Source organism: Gastrolobium bilobum, unplaced genomic scaffold (genome assembly GCF_033153095.1).
Source record: "Gastrolobium bilobum isolate Gb01-03AN ecotype WA unplaced genomic scaffold, APGP_CSIRO_Gbil_v1 utg26586, whole genome shotgun sequence".
Taxonomy (NCBI): Eukaryota; Viridiplantae; Streptophyta; class Magnoliopsida; order Fabales; family Fabaceae; genus Gastrolobium; species Gastrolobium bilobum.
The window spans coordinates 125,156-142,033 of NW_026895976.1; the positions used below are offsets into that span (position 1 = coordinate 125,156).

General features: G+C 36.5%; 2 protein-coding genes across 2 annotated transcripts; one reads left to right on the plus strand and one right to left on the minus strand.

Moving 5' to 3' along the window:
* Positions 1–921: 921 nt before the first annotated feature.
* Positions 922–6,123, minus strand: LOC133297076 (protein WHAT'S THIS FACTOR 1 homolog, chloroplastic). The gene is made up of 3 exons (XM_061496141.1): positions 5,351–6,123; positions 2,102–4,360; positions 922–1,390 (listed from the first exon to the last, which is right to left on the minus strand). Exons 1-2 carry the CDS (start codon positions 5,956–5,958, stop codon positions 3,814–3,816), a joined length of 1,155 nt encoding a protein of 384 aa, XP_061352125.1. The 5' UTR covers positions 5,959–6,123; the 3' UTR covers positions 922–1,390; positions 2,102–3,813.
* An 8,570-nt stretch (positions 6,124–14,693) lies between these two features.
* Positions 14,694–15,614, plus strand: LOC133297080 (uncharacterized). The gene is made up of 2 exons (XM_061496144.1): positions 14,694–15,066; positions 15,115–15,614. Exons 1-2 carry the CDS (start codon positions 14,694–14,696, stop codon positions 15,612–15,614), a joined length of 873 nt encoding a protein of 290 aa, XP_061352128.1.
* Positions 15,615–16,878: the final 1,264 nt, after the last annotated feature.

Consider the following 16,878-nt stretch of genomic DNA (forward strand, 5'->3'; position numbering starts at 1 on the left):
CTGGTCAACCTCCACCTCATCTCCCTTCTCTTCCAGAAGCTAGTGTTGATAATCATCCAGTTCAGCAACCAATTGCCTTGCTAATGTCTAGGATTCGTACGATGGGTGAACAGCCTCGTAAGGAATTTTTGGTCCAATGGTCTTATTCGCTTCCTGAAGATGCTTCTTGGGAACCAGCTTCAGAACTTGACGTTGTTTATCCCGATTTAGACCATGAGGACAAGGTCCCTTTGGATGATGGGGCAGATGTTAAGGCAAAGGAAGCAGAAACAGTAGTAGCTGAGAAATCAATACCATCGAGGCAGAGGAAGACTCCTACATGGCTTCGTGACTTTGTGTAATGTGAATCAGAGGAAGACCATTCAACAGTTAATGCCACGTGTTGGGAGTTAGTTAGTTAGTTGTTGTGTATTAGGAGTTAGTTGTAATTGGTTGATTAGGGTATATAAAAGCCTCTTACTATCTGTGTAAAAACTGACTGATTTTGATAATACAATTTGTTCTCGTATTGTTCTTTCCTTTCACTTTACATCCTCAACAGTATATTAGGCTCGATTATGAATGAGGTAGAGTTTCAAAGAGTAACAACATGTTTAGATGATGGTAAAGAGTATCCTTTTAGTGAGGTAATGCCCTCTATTTATAAGATGAGAGAAACTCCCTTTTAGCATGAGAAGTGTGATGCCACAACCTTTTCAGCCCTGTGGCTCCACTATGGTGTGAGACAACATGACCCCTAACATCAAAAAGGTCATACATAAGTGAAAATTATGAGAGGGACATGTGTACTGGGGAGTCACACGCTCCACATGTTATGTGGCCTTGTCTAGTAGGCATTTGGGCTAGCTGGGCAAGGGCATCTCCCCCCGGTCTAGAATAAGACTAAAGTTCATTTGTTAACAATTTAGATAATGTGCGAGAGATGGGAATAGGCCCAAAATTACAACCATTATGAGCTATAAACTTAGGAGGCCTTGGAATTTGTTAACTGTCCAATTGGTAATGCAAGACAAAGATCTTAAATCTACACGTAGGATGTAATCTTCCAAATAGGAATTAGGTTCAGTAACCAGTTTTTCAGTGTATGAATTACTAACCCAGCATCTCCTTCTAAAATGATAGACCCTAGATATGAAGTGGAACAAGCCTCATGGCAACACAGCTGCAGAAGGAAGGTATTCTTTTGCTGTCCATAGAGCATCACCTTATTTACTCTCATCAGCAAATACAAGAACAGTTGAAATTCCCTTTCAAGCAAATTGGTTCCCCCTTTTATGTGTTAAAACCGACTCGCTCTCACATCATGCAACTAAAATTAGTCTTGCAGAGACATTGACTGCAGAATAATTGCTTCATTCAGCAGCAGCTCCATTCCATTCCAAGATATACTCTGCATATGTTGACATAGGGTATCAGATGTTTGAAAGACATCTTTCCATATTATATTTTTGGAAATTGCACTAACATGGCATTTTTAGAATGAATAAATGAAGTAATAAGAAAAATTTATCATCTTTTTCAAAAGCATCAAATATGTTGTTTAAACTATTTTTCTCACATGTCCTGATCAGTTAGCAATGCACTAAATCTATCAGTTAGAGAAACCACGAGGTGTGGCTCAATTGGCAAATTGAGCACCATGTGAGCTGAATTTACTTGTGCGGTCTTATCATTAAAAAACAAAACTCAGGTATAATAACTATAACATATTAGCTTTACTCTAAACAGTTACTTCCACCACATCAATTTAATTATTTCAACTTCATACATTAAATGGATAGACCTCACTGACTCTGCTGTATTTGCCTAAATGCAATCATGTTTACTGGTTTATTCCCTCTGTCAATCATGTTTTCCGCTTTGTGACGTTAGTCCATTACTTTGGTTTTAGTATTCCAACCAATAAGTTGGACATTCATGCCACTGACAATAATGGTTTCTAACAAATTCCTACAGTAAATAGTTTTAACCAACTTCAAACAGATACATATATACACACAAAAAAACAAATATAAGATTGTTATTTCATCTGGCTTGTTCATGCATTCTTTTTAAAAATCAATTCATATCAGATAATCAAGTCCCAGGTATAGTTTCTCACCATTGTTAAAGCAGCTGGGTCGGATCCTCAGCATCAACTCCAAGCAGGACAGAGTGTGTTTTACAACCATATGATTCTTGCTCAGCATTGACCTCCATGTACATAGCCACATTGCAAAGTAGTATACGACAACAATAGTTTTGTTTAATTAGGTAGAGATTCAATGCATTGTTACATTGTTATGCTATAATTCTTTACAAGGTTCTTTACAAAATGGACGAAAAGACAGAACTGAGTATCTGTATTAATTCTTTTGAGATCTATCAGTGTGATATTAAGAAGACAGTACAGTTGCTACAATATGGAAAATAGAAAAGATTCAGAAGAACTATTGCAGAAAAGAAAAATAATCATCAGAGCAATTAGAGAAGCTCTAATTTTTCCTGGATACAGTCCTAATCCCAGCCTAGTTTTCATTGGCCCCTCCTTTCTCTATTTATTCCCACTTCATGCAGGAAGTTGTTGTTCCACATTGCTAAAAGAATCCTCCTTTACACCTTGCATAATATTATTTTCTAACAACCTTGCTAACTCAGCATTATAGAATGACTCTCTGCACCTTTTCCTATAGTACACACACCCTTATAGCTGGTTTCCTATGAGTACTTCCGTTAGAAGTCATATGCATCTAGAATTTGTTAAATAGGAGGCCAGAAAATGAAATATTTACATCCAATCCTAGCCTCCATCCAAGCACCAACATTTTCTGGAAGAAAATCAAATTCGAAATCATACTGAATTACTAATCATTAGAGAAAAATGCTATCATGAATCCATTCTATAGTACTTTGCCTTCTCTCATAATTTAATCATTTAATGCAAACATAAAGTTTCAATCTATATCTAGAAATTAATAAAGGAATATTTCCAATATTGATGACAGATGTAAGCTTTACAGATATTAAGTCAGCAAGGTAATGATTTATAAACATATAGTGGGGGAAATTATTACTCAAGAACAATTGCCGCACCAGAACTGATGGCCAAGTCAGCATGATAAGTATTTAATATAACAAGTGGAAAAACATTTAGAACAATTACTGCACCAAAACTCTGATGGCTGCTCTTCAAGCGATCACAAGTCCTTCACTTTTCAGCAACAAATGCATTAAGAGGAAGATAAGATACATCTAGTGCCAAAGTCTCCATTCAAGCACCTCCATTTTAAGGCAAATACCATTAAAGAATTCACACTAGAGCATTGAAAGGATAGTGATACTCTAAGTACTCCTTACCCCTAACCCCTGTCGCCTCCTTTATTAGATTCGTAAACGTCAATTTTTTAATTCATGCTGTCTTAGTAGAAGTGATTAAATTATTTGAGGGCATATATATATTGGCTTGCCTTTGCAAATTGCCAACTAAATGTTCCAGTCCAAGACTACCGTGAGCATCAGAATTTGACTCGACAAAAATTTTCTACATCACCTCAATCTTGATGCATGCAAGGCGCGAACAATTAGAATAATCTAATTTAATGAAGTCAGACTTTTGTTTCTGATCACTGTCTTTCTAGTTGTAAGCTACTAATTTGTACTTCCGATAACAGATTTGATGTTAAAGTATCACGAGAATGTACTTCCATGGTCTTTCTTCAAGCAAGGAATGATATATCCTTTACTACTGCATACATTTCCATGCTAAATTTCCCTATCCTTTCTCAAATAGGAAGATATGCAGAACCTGTACCACTGAAAAATCAAACTCAACTTCTAAACAACAGCCTGTAAAGAATTCTTGCTGTCAGATACATCAATATTTCCTCTACCACAGAGTGCCACAAACTTATCATTAAATTGCAACAGAGGACACTTATCTATCAAGTTGGAACCAAGGTATGCATCTTTGAGGAAGACAGTACTCCTTACACCTTTATTAGTGAGGTAAAATATCCCATGATGTTTTATCAAGCAAAGCAGCAACTTAGACGGCAAAAGGCACTCAGCATGAAATGCATCCAGCTGTGCAGATGTCATCCTCTTCTCCATGGTCAAGCTAAGGAGCTCATGAATCACAGCCACGGCCCGTTTTCGGGCTTTCGGATCAGCAGCATCGAACCTCCTTGCATTCAAATAAGGAGAAGGAAACTCCAACTTCTGCCACCTCTCAAACTGCTCAAGGAAGCCAACATTTGGCCTGAAACCAGCAGGAAAATTTACTTTGAACGCAAATGGACCAAGATAGTTCCCATCTCTTGAAATCTTCACCTTCCTTTGATCCCCATTTGGCTTCATGTTCAAGACTCCTTCCTGTGCCAACCTAGTACTTGCTTGAATCAACTTAATTTATATTTAAAATAGTTTATAATCAAAATCTAACTTAAACCAACTTCAAAAAAAGAATAAAGTAACTTTTGGTCCACAGCCAAAATTACCGGATCCATTTTAATTTCTTGAAAAAAAAAAAAATCGATTTGGGATCCATTTAAAATTCAAATAGACATAGTTAGTTGAAATTGTAGTCTTTTGAAATTTAAAGAAAATTCACATTAATCCTTTAAAAAGACTGACACGGATTTATTTTGAATTTCAGATAAAATCTACTCTTTTTTTAGGGAAAAGTTCATCAATGCCCCTATGGTTTGTTTCAGAATCACCTATGCCCCTGGGGTTTGCAAAAGAGTATGTCTTTTATCACATATGCCCCCGTGGTTTTTTATTTTTTACAAAGCACAGGGGCATATGTGATACAAAAAAAACCACAGGAGCATAGGTGATTCTGAAGCAAACCACAGGGGCATTGGTGAACTTTTCCCTTTTTTTTAATAAATTAATTAAAGGGGTAGGATATTGTAACAACCAACTAGTGTTACTACCAATGTTACTATCAATCAATTTCACCGTTAGATCGTTATGTTGATCGTATGGTTATATTTATTTCCATCTTTGTATGGTTATGATTTCTCATATTTAATACTTTATATTTATTTCCATCTTTGTATGGTTATGATTTCTCATATTTAATGTGAAAACATTAAACATGAGAAATCATAATCATACAAAGTTGAAAATAAATATAACCGTTGGATCAACATGATTGATCTAACGGTGAAATTAATTGGTACAATATTTTACCCCTTAATTAAATTAGGTGACATGATACCCGTAGAATATCCAAAAAAATTTGGTAATTTACTTAAAAAAAATAGAAGAAGAAAGGACAAAAAATGATCCTACAAATCCAAACATGTATCAATCAACTTTTTTTAAGAAAATATATATATTAAGGGAATTCAATTAAAACATGTACCTAGCCTCTCTGGCAGTGACAGCCAAAGTAGAATCCCAATCCTCCAACTGAAGAAAATCCCTTCCCTTGACATGCCTGACTGAGAAAAATTGAGGGTATTTAGGAATCAAACATTCCTTAAAATCAAAGGGCAGGCCCAATTCAGGCCCAACAAAGTCAACGGTTTCAAGGGGCACCCTGCAGTCAACGCAAAGCATCAACAGCTTCCTCAAGTTGTTAACCAAGATGGGCTCCATTAAGGTTCTGGCTGGGCCTTCTTCTTGGGCTACCCTATGGGCCTTGTCGGTGAGGGACACAGAAGGGGGTGTTCCATTGACGCGGAAAATAGTAGGGTACTTTTGGATGAGAGCCATGAAGTCCCATTTGCGGACAAAGCCAACGTTTTTTTCGAGGTCACGAAGGAGGAGAGAGTTGTGAGATTGGGATTGGATGATGGACTTTAGTTGGAGGATCATGGATGGCTTCTTGCGAAGCTCCATCACCCTGTCCAGTTCGGGAACCCTATGGTAGGTCTTCTTCTTCGGCCTTCTTCCTCCACTGGATTTTTGCCTAATGATCAAAAGGGGATTGTGGATATGCTTGCTTGTTCGACCTTGAAAATGGAACATGGCGAAGCCACACAGAGAAGAGGAGGATTCAAAATGGGTGTTGTTGCTGTGACAGAGGGACAGGATTGGGAGTGATATGGGTACGAAGGAGAAAAACAATCACTTTGACCCGGTCCGTGATCAGGCCAATGTCGTTATTGGGTCCGGTTGAACCAAATCTAAATTAAATTATGTTGCTAATTCAAATCCACATGAATAAAAAGGATTTTCTTATGTATTGTTTTTTAAATAATTATTCTTGAAAAAGGTAAAGTTACATTTGTATAGCATATTTGAAATGAAATTTTTGAAAAAAATTATTTAAATTTTTAGATAATAATTATTATTTTTTATAAAATTATCAAAAAAGATATATAAAAGTGTTTTTTTTCACATTATGTGCCTATTTGGATCCTCTATTTTTTAAGTTATAAGTTACTTATACGCAAAAGTTAGGGTAAATAGGTTTTGAGAAAAGCTCTTATAACGAGAAATTCTTTTTTTCATAATAAATAAAAAAAGCTAAAAGCTCCTCCTCTTTTAAAGCTCTTATCTTCTTTTATTGAATTATGTGCTCTCTTTTTTAAATGAAAAGCTATAGAGATAGAGAGAAATTGTTTTCTTAAAATATATGTTTTCAAGTAACTTTTAAGCTAACAATTTTATGTAATTACCAAACAGCTTTTAGTTTCTTTTTTTAAGCTCTCATTTTTTTACCTTTATCTTATAAGTAGCTTCTGATTTAAAAAAAAAAGAATCCAAATAGGCTCTATATTTAGAACATGGTTGATATTATTTAATTAGAGGAATTTTGTAAAATAAAAATATTTAATTATTTATAAAAAGATAACAACTAAAAAAACTAGAAAATAAATTATACATAATAATAAAAATTCATAACCACAAATGATCAATTATTAGAACCATAATAATTTTTAAAAAAATAAAGAAAATGTAGTCATCCTTGTTATATTGCACTCTTATAAATTATAGGTTATGATTAATTTTTATTTTTTGGTATGTTTAAGTTCACGGAGCTACAACCCAAAATATTGACAATTTAACTACATTGTCAGAAATCAAAAATAAAATAATGACAAGGATGCAAAAAATTTAATTAAATTTGACATGTGTCAGTGGATATATATATATATATATATATATATATATATATATATATATATATATATACACATACATATATATAAGGGCAGGATCCTTTGATATCGGTGTAAAACTTTGAAATTTAACACTAAATTCTAACGATTGATTTTCGTCAATCAACGTTTATCATTTATTGAGAATTAATAACTAATTAATAAGTTTGATTCCTAATAAATGATAATCATTGATTGGCGGAAATCAACTTTAGAATTTTGTGTCAAATTTCAAAGTTTGACATCGATGTCAAATGATCATGTCTCATATATATATATATATATATATATATATACATATATATATATATATATATATACAACAAAAAATTAATTGTGCTCATATGTTGTTATTATAATCCTTTCTTATTCCCTTAAAATCAAATTAATAACCAAATTCGTCGGAAGAGAGTTAGAAAAGATAATAATAATAATTATTATTATTATTATATTTTATTAAAAAATACAAACTAAGCATGGAGAATTAGAGGTCATGCCTTTTCAAACAAGCCTTAACCTGATTTCTAAAAATGTCTTTTAATGAGCACAAGTTTGTATTATTTTTGAAATGAGTCAAGTTAAATTAGGTCAAAGGCAAGTTAAGCTATATTCCCCTGACAGATCGTTTGGCCCATTTACAATATTAATGGCAAGCTCTTAAGTCGAGCTTGAAGAAGACCATAACACCATTTATCTCATCTAGCAATTCATCAATCGTGGGAAAAGAGAATATATCCCTCACCCAGTTGCTATTCAATGCTCTATAAGGAAAGTTGGTGATGAGAATAGGATATGACTCTATTGATGTAACCTGCTACCAGAAGGTCCGCCACCTGATTCTCTATCTCATCTTCTAATGGTAGGCTAATAGTAAGGTTGCACATTAAAAGGCTTAGCATCCTCATCTACATGAATAGCATGGTCACAATATCTTGAAGAAGGCAAGCTATTAGGGACTTGTAAGATGGGTTAAAACTCCCTTAAAATTTCCCAAATCAGTTGGGGCATGTTTGCTCTTTGAGATTCTACTTCTGGTGGTATACCAGAAGAAGAATCTTAAGGATCTAACAACAAATATTATTTATCCTTTGTGGGCATCTGTGATTTCTCCCCATGCAATACATCAACTCATCCTGCCATGTAAACTCCATCGAAAGGTTGACATAATCGTGCAGAACCTTATCTAACCATAAAAAGTTCAAAATAATGCCAAGGTTAGATAGTTCAGTAACACAAATATACTATGAAAACACGACTTTCTAGCTCCATATCAATATGTAAACATTTCAGCAATTTCATATTAAAAATTCATCGTTATCAAGAAACACGTGCACACATGGGATACAAATTGCATGAAGGCCAAATTTTCCAGCTAAGTCACGTTGGATGAAGTTGTGAGAACTGTCTGAGTCTATCAACACCGAGATCGCAATGCCCGTGATTCTAGTACGGAACCACAACACTCTAGGATTTGAATCTCCCTCTAAGGAATGCAACGTAGCGTCATCTGTTGGAATTTGTATAGCAATCCTATGGGTTATGTTACAAAGAGAAGCTCCACACGTGTGAGGGTTCACTCAACTAAGCTCTGGGATTATGTAGCCTAAGTGTTAGTTAGTTAAGAGGTTGTTAGAAACGATTGTAGTTAGTTATTCAGAGCCACTTGTAGAGCTAAGTGCAGTAGAGGTCTCTAAATAACTGAATATAAAAACTGATATTGTAATGAAGAGATGCATTGACTAAGATTTTTCCTCAATTGTTCTTTCTCTTTCTGTTCCTTTCTTGTCATTGGGGTTCGTCCTTAACAATTGGTGTTTTCATTTAGAGTTGAGGCCACAGAAAGGGCTACCTATAGGCTGGATTAAGGTGTCTTGAGCACCGAATACTGATAGGTGAGTGGAGCCGTCCCAAAAGGGGAAGCGTTATCGTCGGGTCAGTGTCAATAGAGTGAAAGCCACCGTGGACGTCGGCCCTTAAAGGGGGTGACAATGTTACAAGTCCCACATTGGTTGCCTATACAACTAATGTGAGATTTATAAGGCCTTGGGCACTCCCACCCTTTGAGAATACTTTTGGAGTGGTGATCCCGAAGTTCGTAACAATTGGTGCTTTCATCGCATGAACACCACAGATCACAGAATGCGAGTACAAGACCTTGCAGAGGAGGTTTCCACCTTTCAGCAACGTGTAGAAGGGTGTCTTGCTGATCATCAGACACAAATGACTCGCGTTAAAAACCGACTCGAGCATCACCAAGCACAGATGAATCATGTGGAATCTCGGCTCGATGAAAACCAGAACCAGATGACGTTGATGCTAGCATAATTGCAACAACTTAATAACAATTTTGTGACAATGGATCCAAGAATGAATACAAGAACGCGTGAACCAGTGCAACGTTCTTCGCTTCTTCCTCAACCTTCTGAGATGATTCATCCTGTTGGAGTGCGTCCGGAGCTCAATCTTTCGAAATCAATTCGTTTAGAAATTCCGATGTTTAATGGCACTGAGCCTAACACTTGGATTTTTAAAACAGAGTTGTTCTTTCATCTACAACAAATACTAGAGGAATTTAAGGTTCTTTGGCGGGTTTGTGTATGGATGGAATTGCTAGAGCTTGGTACCACTGGATATGTCGCAGTGGTACGATTCGTTCGTGGAGAGATCTGGTTATATCCTTGTGTTAGAGGTTTGGTGTATCTGCTTTTATGAACCTCATGGGTATCCTCTGAAACTCTCTCATACAGGCACTTTACGTGATTATATTCGTGATTTTGAGGCTCTCATCAACCATGTTCCCGGAGTGGATGATGAACTCTACATGAGTTTCTTTGTTTCTAGATTAATACTAGAACTTAGAAGTGCGGTTCAGCTCCGTACTCCTTCCGCACTTCATTTGGCAATGCAAATCGCACTTGCTTACGATGACCATCATTCTGAGTTGAAAGCTTCATTTTCTGTGAATCAGAGGAAAGGATTTTCAAAATCTTTCACACATGTTGAGTCGTCACAACCACCAGCTAACAATAACCCTGTGTTGCAACTTCCAAAGGAAAATCAACCTTTAGCACTACCAGCACCCAACTCCGTGAAACGTCTATCTCACGCTGAGTTGCAGTAGAAGCGTGAACAAGGGTTGTGTTACTATTGCAATGAAAAATGGAATGGTAAACACAGATGTAAAAATAGACTGCTATTGTTGATTGGGGATATCAATGAGTCAGACACTGATGGAGAGGAGGAGGAGATTGTCTAGAGAACAGAAAATGATACCACGGAGATCAAAGATGCAGCATTGCATGCTATGGGAGATCATTTACGTGGTTGTTCCCTCATGTTTACTACAGTATTCTCGAATAAGGAGGTAAGTGTACTGATTGATTCTGGAAGTACTCAGAATTTTATTCAAAAAAATTTAGCCTTTGAACTAAACCTTCCAATGACTCAGGTTAAGAGGATGCGTGTATTTTTGGGGAATGGGGAGTTTTTAATAACTGATCGGAAATGTTTCAATGTGCCTATTGAGTTACAAGGAAATCTATTTTCTGTTGACCTGTGGGTGCTAGAGTTGAGTGAGTTACAGGTTATCTTGGGTATGCCTTGGCTGGAGAAATTAGGAAGAGTTACACATGATTATTCCAAGGGTTCTATGGAGTTTGTGTGCATGATAGAGAAGTGTTATTAATTGGGATAAAAGGAGACGAATCTCAAGCAAAAACAGAAGGTCTGGAAGTGATTGATAAGGCTATATGTTATGCAATGTCACAAGGGAGTGACTCATTTGATGTGGTCAATCCTGATTTAGCTGCCCTTCGTAACCAAATAGCAGAGGAATTGTGGCAAGTATTATTTCAGTTCCAATCTGTTTTTCAAGTACCTAATGAGCTACCTCCATTTCATGGCTTAGATTATGCAATTCATCTCATTGACAAGGCTCAACTGGTAAACGTAAAACCATACAGATATGCTTATTTCCAAAAAATAGAGATTTAGTAACAAATTTTTGAATTGCTTGCAAATGGGTTCATACAACATTCCCAGAGCCCATTTTCATCTCCGGTCCTATTTGTTAAGAAGCAAGATGGGTCGTGGAGGATGGGCATCGACTATAGGGCCTTAAATGCTATCACAATTCGTGATAGGTTTCCTGTTCCTACTATCGACGAATTGCTAGATGGGTTGGGCAAGGCTTCGGTGTTCCCTAAACTTGACTTGAGGGCTGGCTATCATCAGATACGAGTTCTTCCTACAGATGTGGAGAAGACAATGTTTAGGACGCATGAAGGGCACTACGAATTCCTTGTAATGCCCCTTGGTTTAACAAACGCCCCTACAACATTTCAGGCTACAATGAATCATCTTTTTAAACCATATTTGAGGAAGTTTATTATTGTATTTTTTGACAATATCTTGGTATTTAGTAGGTCAATAACAGAACACATGGAGCATTTGCGCATAACTCTAATGAATCTGCAGAAGCACAAGTTTTTTGTTAAGCTTTCTAAATGCAAATTTGGTGCATCATCTATTAATTACTTGGGTCATATTGTTTCGAAGCAAGGAGTCCAGGCTGATCCAAAGAAAATAGCTGCAATGATGACTTGGCCTGAACCCAAATCCTTGAAACAACTTAGGGAATTTTTGGGGTTAACAGGCTATTACCGAAGGTTCGTTCAAGGTTATGCTTCATTGGCTGCCCCATTAACTGACCTTTTGAAAGCTAGCAAGGAGTTCCAATGGTCTGAGGCAGCAGCTCACGCTTTCATTCGATTGAAGGAGGCAATGGCTAACGCCCTGTGTTGGTATTACCTGACTTTAAGTTACCCTTTGTTGTCGAAACAGAATCATCCAACAGTGGAATAGGGGTTGTCCTTTTACAACAGGAGATGTCTTTGGCTTTTTCCAGTAAGAAGCTTGGGAGTAGGATGGCAAATGCATCCACTTAAGTAAGGGAACTCTATACCATCACAACAGCAGTCAAACGATGGCGCCAATATCTCCTAGGTTCTTTTTTCATCATCAGAACAGACCATAGGAGCATTAAGGAATTGCTTACCCAAACCATCCAAACGAAAGAATAGCAAAACTATTTATGTAAATTGATGGGGTATACATTTCACATTGAATATAAGGTAGGGAGCTCTAATGTGGTTGCAGATGCTCTATCTAGAGTTCATGAAGAAGCATAGGTGAATACCTTGTTCTCCGAGTCTGTATTTGAAGTCCTAGAAGAGATTAAGATACTGAATTTAGAGGATCCTTATCTGCTGAACTGTCATCAACAGGTTAAGGATGATCCAAGTGCAGTTAGTTTTTTATCAGTAAGGGAGGGCGTTTTATTTCATAAGAACCAGTTTCTTTTATTGATTCCTAGTTTAATTCGAAAAGCTCATGCATCCCCAGTTGGAGGCCATGCTGGAATCTTACGTACCTTCTTGCGTTTATCAACAACTTTTTTTTGGACTTCCATGAGGGAAGATGTAAAGCAATTCGTTAAGGAATGTTCAACTTGTCAATAAGTGAAGTATGAAACCAATAAACCAATAGGGTTATTACAACCTCGGCCCATTCTAGAATGTATATCCGAAGATCTATCAATGGATTTTATCGTGGGATTACCACCTTCTAATGGATGTTGCACCACACTTGTTGTCATTGTTAGACTTTCAAAATTTGCTTACGTTGGAAAACTTCATCGTTCATATACAACAGCAGTGGTAGCTCAACTTTTCTGTGAATTAGTTGTAAAGAACTATGGATTTCCATGTTCTTTATTAACTGATCGGGATCCAATTTTTGTGAGTCAATTTTGGACTCATTTGTTTAAGTTGAGTGGTACTAAGTTGCAGACTACTTCCTCCTATCATCCACAATCTGATGGACTGACAAAGGTAACCAATAGGTATTTGGAGCAATATTTGAGATCTTTTTGTCATGACCAACCATTTCAGTGGTCCCGGTTCATATATTGGACTCAGCTCCATTATAACTCTTCAATGCTCATTACCCGAGGGGGTTGCTAAAGGTGGAAGCTGTTGATTCCACATTAGCTCAACGTAATGAAGTGTTGTCAAGGCTAAAGGCTCACTTAGAAAGAGCTAGAAATAGCATGAAGATACAATCAGATAAACAGAGGAGGGAACACACGTTTAACGTGGGAGATTTGGTATGGGTTAAGTTGCAACCTTACAAGAAGGTTTCAGTTATTCGCAGGGAAAATCACAAGTTGGCAGCTCATTTTTTTTGGACCCTTTCCAATTGAGCAGAAGCTTAGTGATGTGACTTATCGTCTAAGTTTACCACCTGGGAGCAAAATTCATCCTACTTTTCATGTTTCCTTGTTGAAACCCTTTGTAAAGTCAGAGGACTCAATAACATTAACAGAACCACTTCCTTTACTGGCCATAGATAATAAACCAGTACAGGAACCTTTGGCAGCAGTGGCTAAACGAGTAGCTCAGATCAGTGGCCATCCTCAGCACCAATTTTTGGTGCAGTGGACTCATGCAGTACCCGAAGACTCAACTTGGGAGAATGAAGAGGACCTTTGAAGATGTTATCCATCCTTAAACCTTGAGGACAAGGTTGTTTGTGATGGAGAGGAAATTGTTACAAAGAGGAGCTCCACACGTTTGAGGGTTCACTCAACTAAGCTCAGGGATTATGTAGCCTAACTTTTAAGTTAGGTAAGAGGTTGTTAGAAACGATTGTAATTAGTTATTCAGAGCCACTTGTAGAGTTAAGTGCAGTAGTGGTCTCTGAATAACTGGATATAAAAACTGATATTGTAAAGAAGAGATGCATTGAATAAGATTTTTCCTCAATTGTTCTTTCTCTTTCTATTCCTTTCTTGTCTTTAGGGTTCATCCCTAACAGGTTATGAATAAGAAGTGGGTTAAAGAAGGAAAGAAAGAGGGAGATGAAAGGGTATGTGGGTTATAAACTAAGAAGTTCCACATTATTGGACAATTAGTAAGAGGTGAAAAGGTATATAAGCTCTCACCTTATACTCCTAGATTGCCCCATGGGGCACTACACATTTTATGGAGGAAAGAGGAGTTAGGTGGCATTGGTTCACCATACATGCGCCGTCGTCGCCGTCCGGCCTGGCCCTGTTGTGTGTGAGAGAAATAAAATAATTGTTTATTAAATTATTTTTTTCCAATCGTTGCTTCCCTCCAAATTAAAACTAAAATGTTGCTTCCTGCCCGAAAGTGGTTCACCGGCGGCGGTTCATCGTGTCCGCTCAGTGTCTATATATAGACACCGACCCCTTCAGAAAATTGTCTTAAGGAGACAACATTGTTGGGCTTGGATTATTCATCATTTTCTACATACTAACATCTACTTCTAATCTCAAGTTAGTTCGTTCTTTAATTATTGAACTCTGCTTTTACCAATAATTAACATATCTGGTAGCATACATAGATTCAAATCTATAGGTAATTTTCACCCATTGCCTTTCAACAACAATCTTAAGACAATTTGTGTTTTGAATCAGTGTTCAGTATATTTTACTTTTTTGCATTATATATTGTTTACTGTGCATTAAAAGATTGATCTCTATGATTGATTGGAGTTTTTGTTTATGTAACAGAAATGGCAAGTACAAGTTTGGCTACCCCAAATACCTCTATTTCGACCCCTGCTGAGAAGCCCGAAAAATTCAATGGGTTTGATTTCAAGCGCTGGCAACAGAAAATGCTATTTTACATGACAACCTTGAGTCTGGCACATTTTCTCAAGGAAGATGCACCTAAGTTGGAAAAGGGAGAACAACTTGATAAGGTGAAGGTTGCTGCGATTGAAGCATGGAAGCACTCTGATTTCCTCTACCGAAACTATATACTTAATGGTCTAGACAACACGTTGTATAATGCGTGTAATGCCTTGAAAACAAGTAAGGAACTATTGGACAGTCTAGACAATAAGTACAGAACTAAGGATGCTGGCTTGAAGAAATTCATAGTCGGTAGATTTCTGGACTTCAAAATGGATGACTCTTAGTGAATCATTCCAGGTTGGTGCGTTATTGAAAAATTGCTACCATCTTGGAAGGATTTTAAGAGTTCTCTCAAGCATAAGCGTAAGGAGATGACACTTGAAGATCTAATAATGAGGCTGGGGATAGAAGTAGACAACAAGGTTGTTGAAAGGAAATTTGGCAACAACCTAATGGTCTCTAAGGCTAATGTTGTTGAAGAGGGATCAAGGTCAAAGAAGCGAAAATATTCTGAAGAAGAAACTGCTAAACAAAGAAAAGACAAAGGCAAAAAGTTCAAGGGCAATTGTTACAATTGTTGTAATCTTGGCCACCGTGCAAGGGACTATAAGAAAGATCAAAAGAAGCCACAAAAATCCAAAAAGAAGAAGACCACTCAAGCCAAAATGGTTGATATTGCTGATAAAGTTGAAGATCTAAATTTGGCAGCAGTGGTGGTGGAGTGTAACCTTGTGGGAGACACTAAAGAATGGTGGGTGGACACTGGTGCCACCAGACATGTCTGTTCAAACAATTGAATGTTTCCCTCTTACACTCCTACAACGAAAGAAGAGAAACTCTATATGGGTAATTCATCTACTTTAAAGGTTGAAGGTGTTCAGAAGGTGGCTTTGAAGATGACTTCTGGCAAGATAGTGACACTCAATGATGTGCTCCATGTGTCTGATATTCGCAAGAACTTAGTTTCTGGATCCCTGTTAAGCAAGAATGGTTTTAAACTTGTATTTGTTTCTGGCAAGTTTGTACTTTCTAAGAATGATGTGCATGTAGGAAAATGTTACCTTAGTGAGGGCCTTTTCAAACTGAATGTGATAACTGTAACTAATAACAATAATATTAATAATAGTGTAACTTCTGTTTATTTTCTTGAGTCTTCTAATTTATGGCATAATTGATTATGACACGTTAATTTTAAATCAATTAAAATTTTAATTTATTTAGATTTATTACCAAAATTTGAATGTATAAATAATAAATGTCAAGTGTGTGTTGAATCAAAATTTTCGAAATTACATTTTACTTCTATTGAAAGATCAACCGAGTTATTAGATTTAATACACACTGATATATATGATATGAAATATGTACCATCTAGGGATAATAAGAAATATTTTATTACTTTTATTGATGATTGCACTAGATATTGTTATGTTTATTTACTTAATAGTAAAGATGAGGCTATTGTAGCTTTTAGACAATATAAAAGTGAAGTTGAAAATCAACTTAACAAGAAAATTAAAATAGTAAGAAACGATCGTGGGGGAGAATATAATAGCCCCTTCGAGGAATTCTGTACAGAGTCTGGTATTATACACCAGACAACCGCTCCATATTCACCGCAATCAAATGGGATTGCAGAAAGGAAAAATCGGGCATTGAAAGAAATGATGAACGCTATGTTAATCACGCCCGGTTTACCACAAAACTTGTGGAGGAAGTCCTTTTGACGGCTAACTATATAATTAATAGAGTGCTCCACAAGAAGACAAAGAGCATATCATACGTAGTATAGAAAGGAAAGAACCAATCCTTGAAATACTTGAGAGTGTGGGAGTGCTTAGCTAAAGTTGTGGTTTTTAAACCTAAAAGGTTGAAAATCGAACCTAAAACTGTTGATTGTGTATTCATTGGTTATGCACTTAATAGTAGTGCCTATCGGTTTCTGATTTATAAATCTGATGTCTCAGATATACGTGTTAATACGGTTATTGAGTCAAGGGAAGTTACGTTCTTTGAAGACGTAAATCTGTATAACAAGGTATATGAATCAAGTGGTAATAA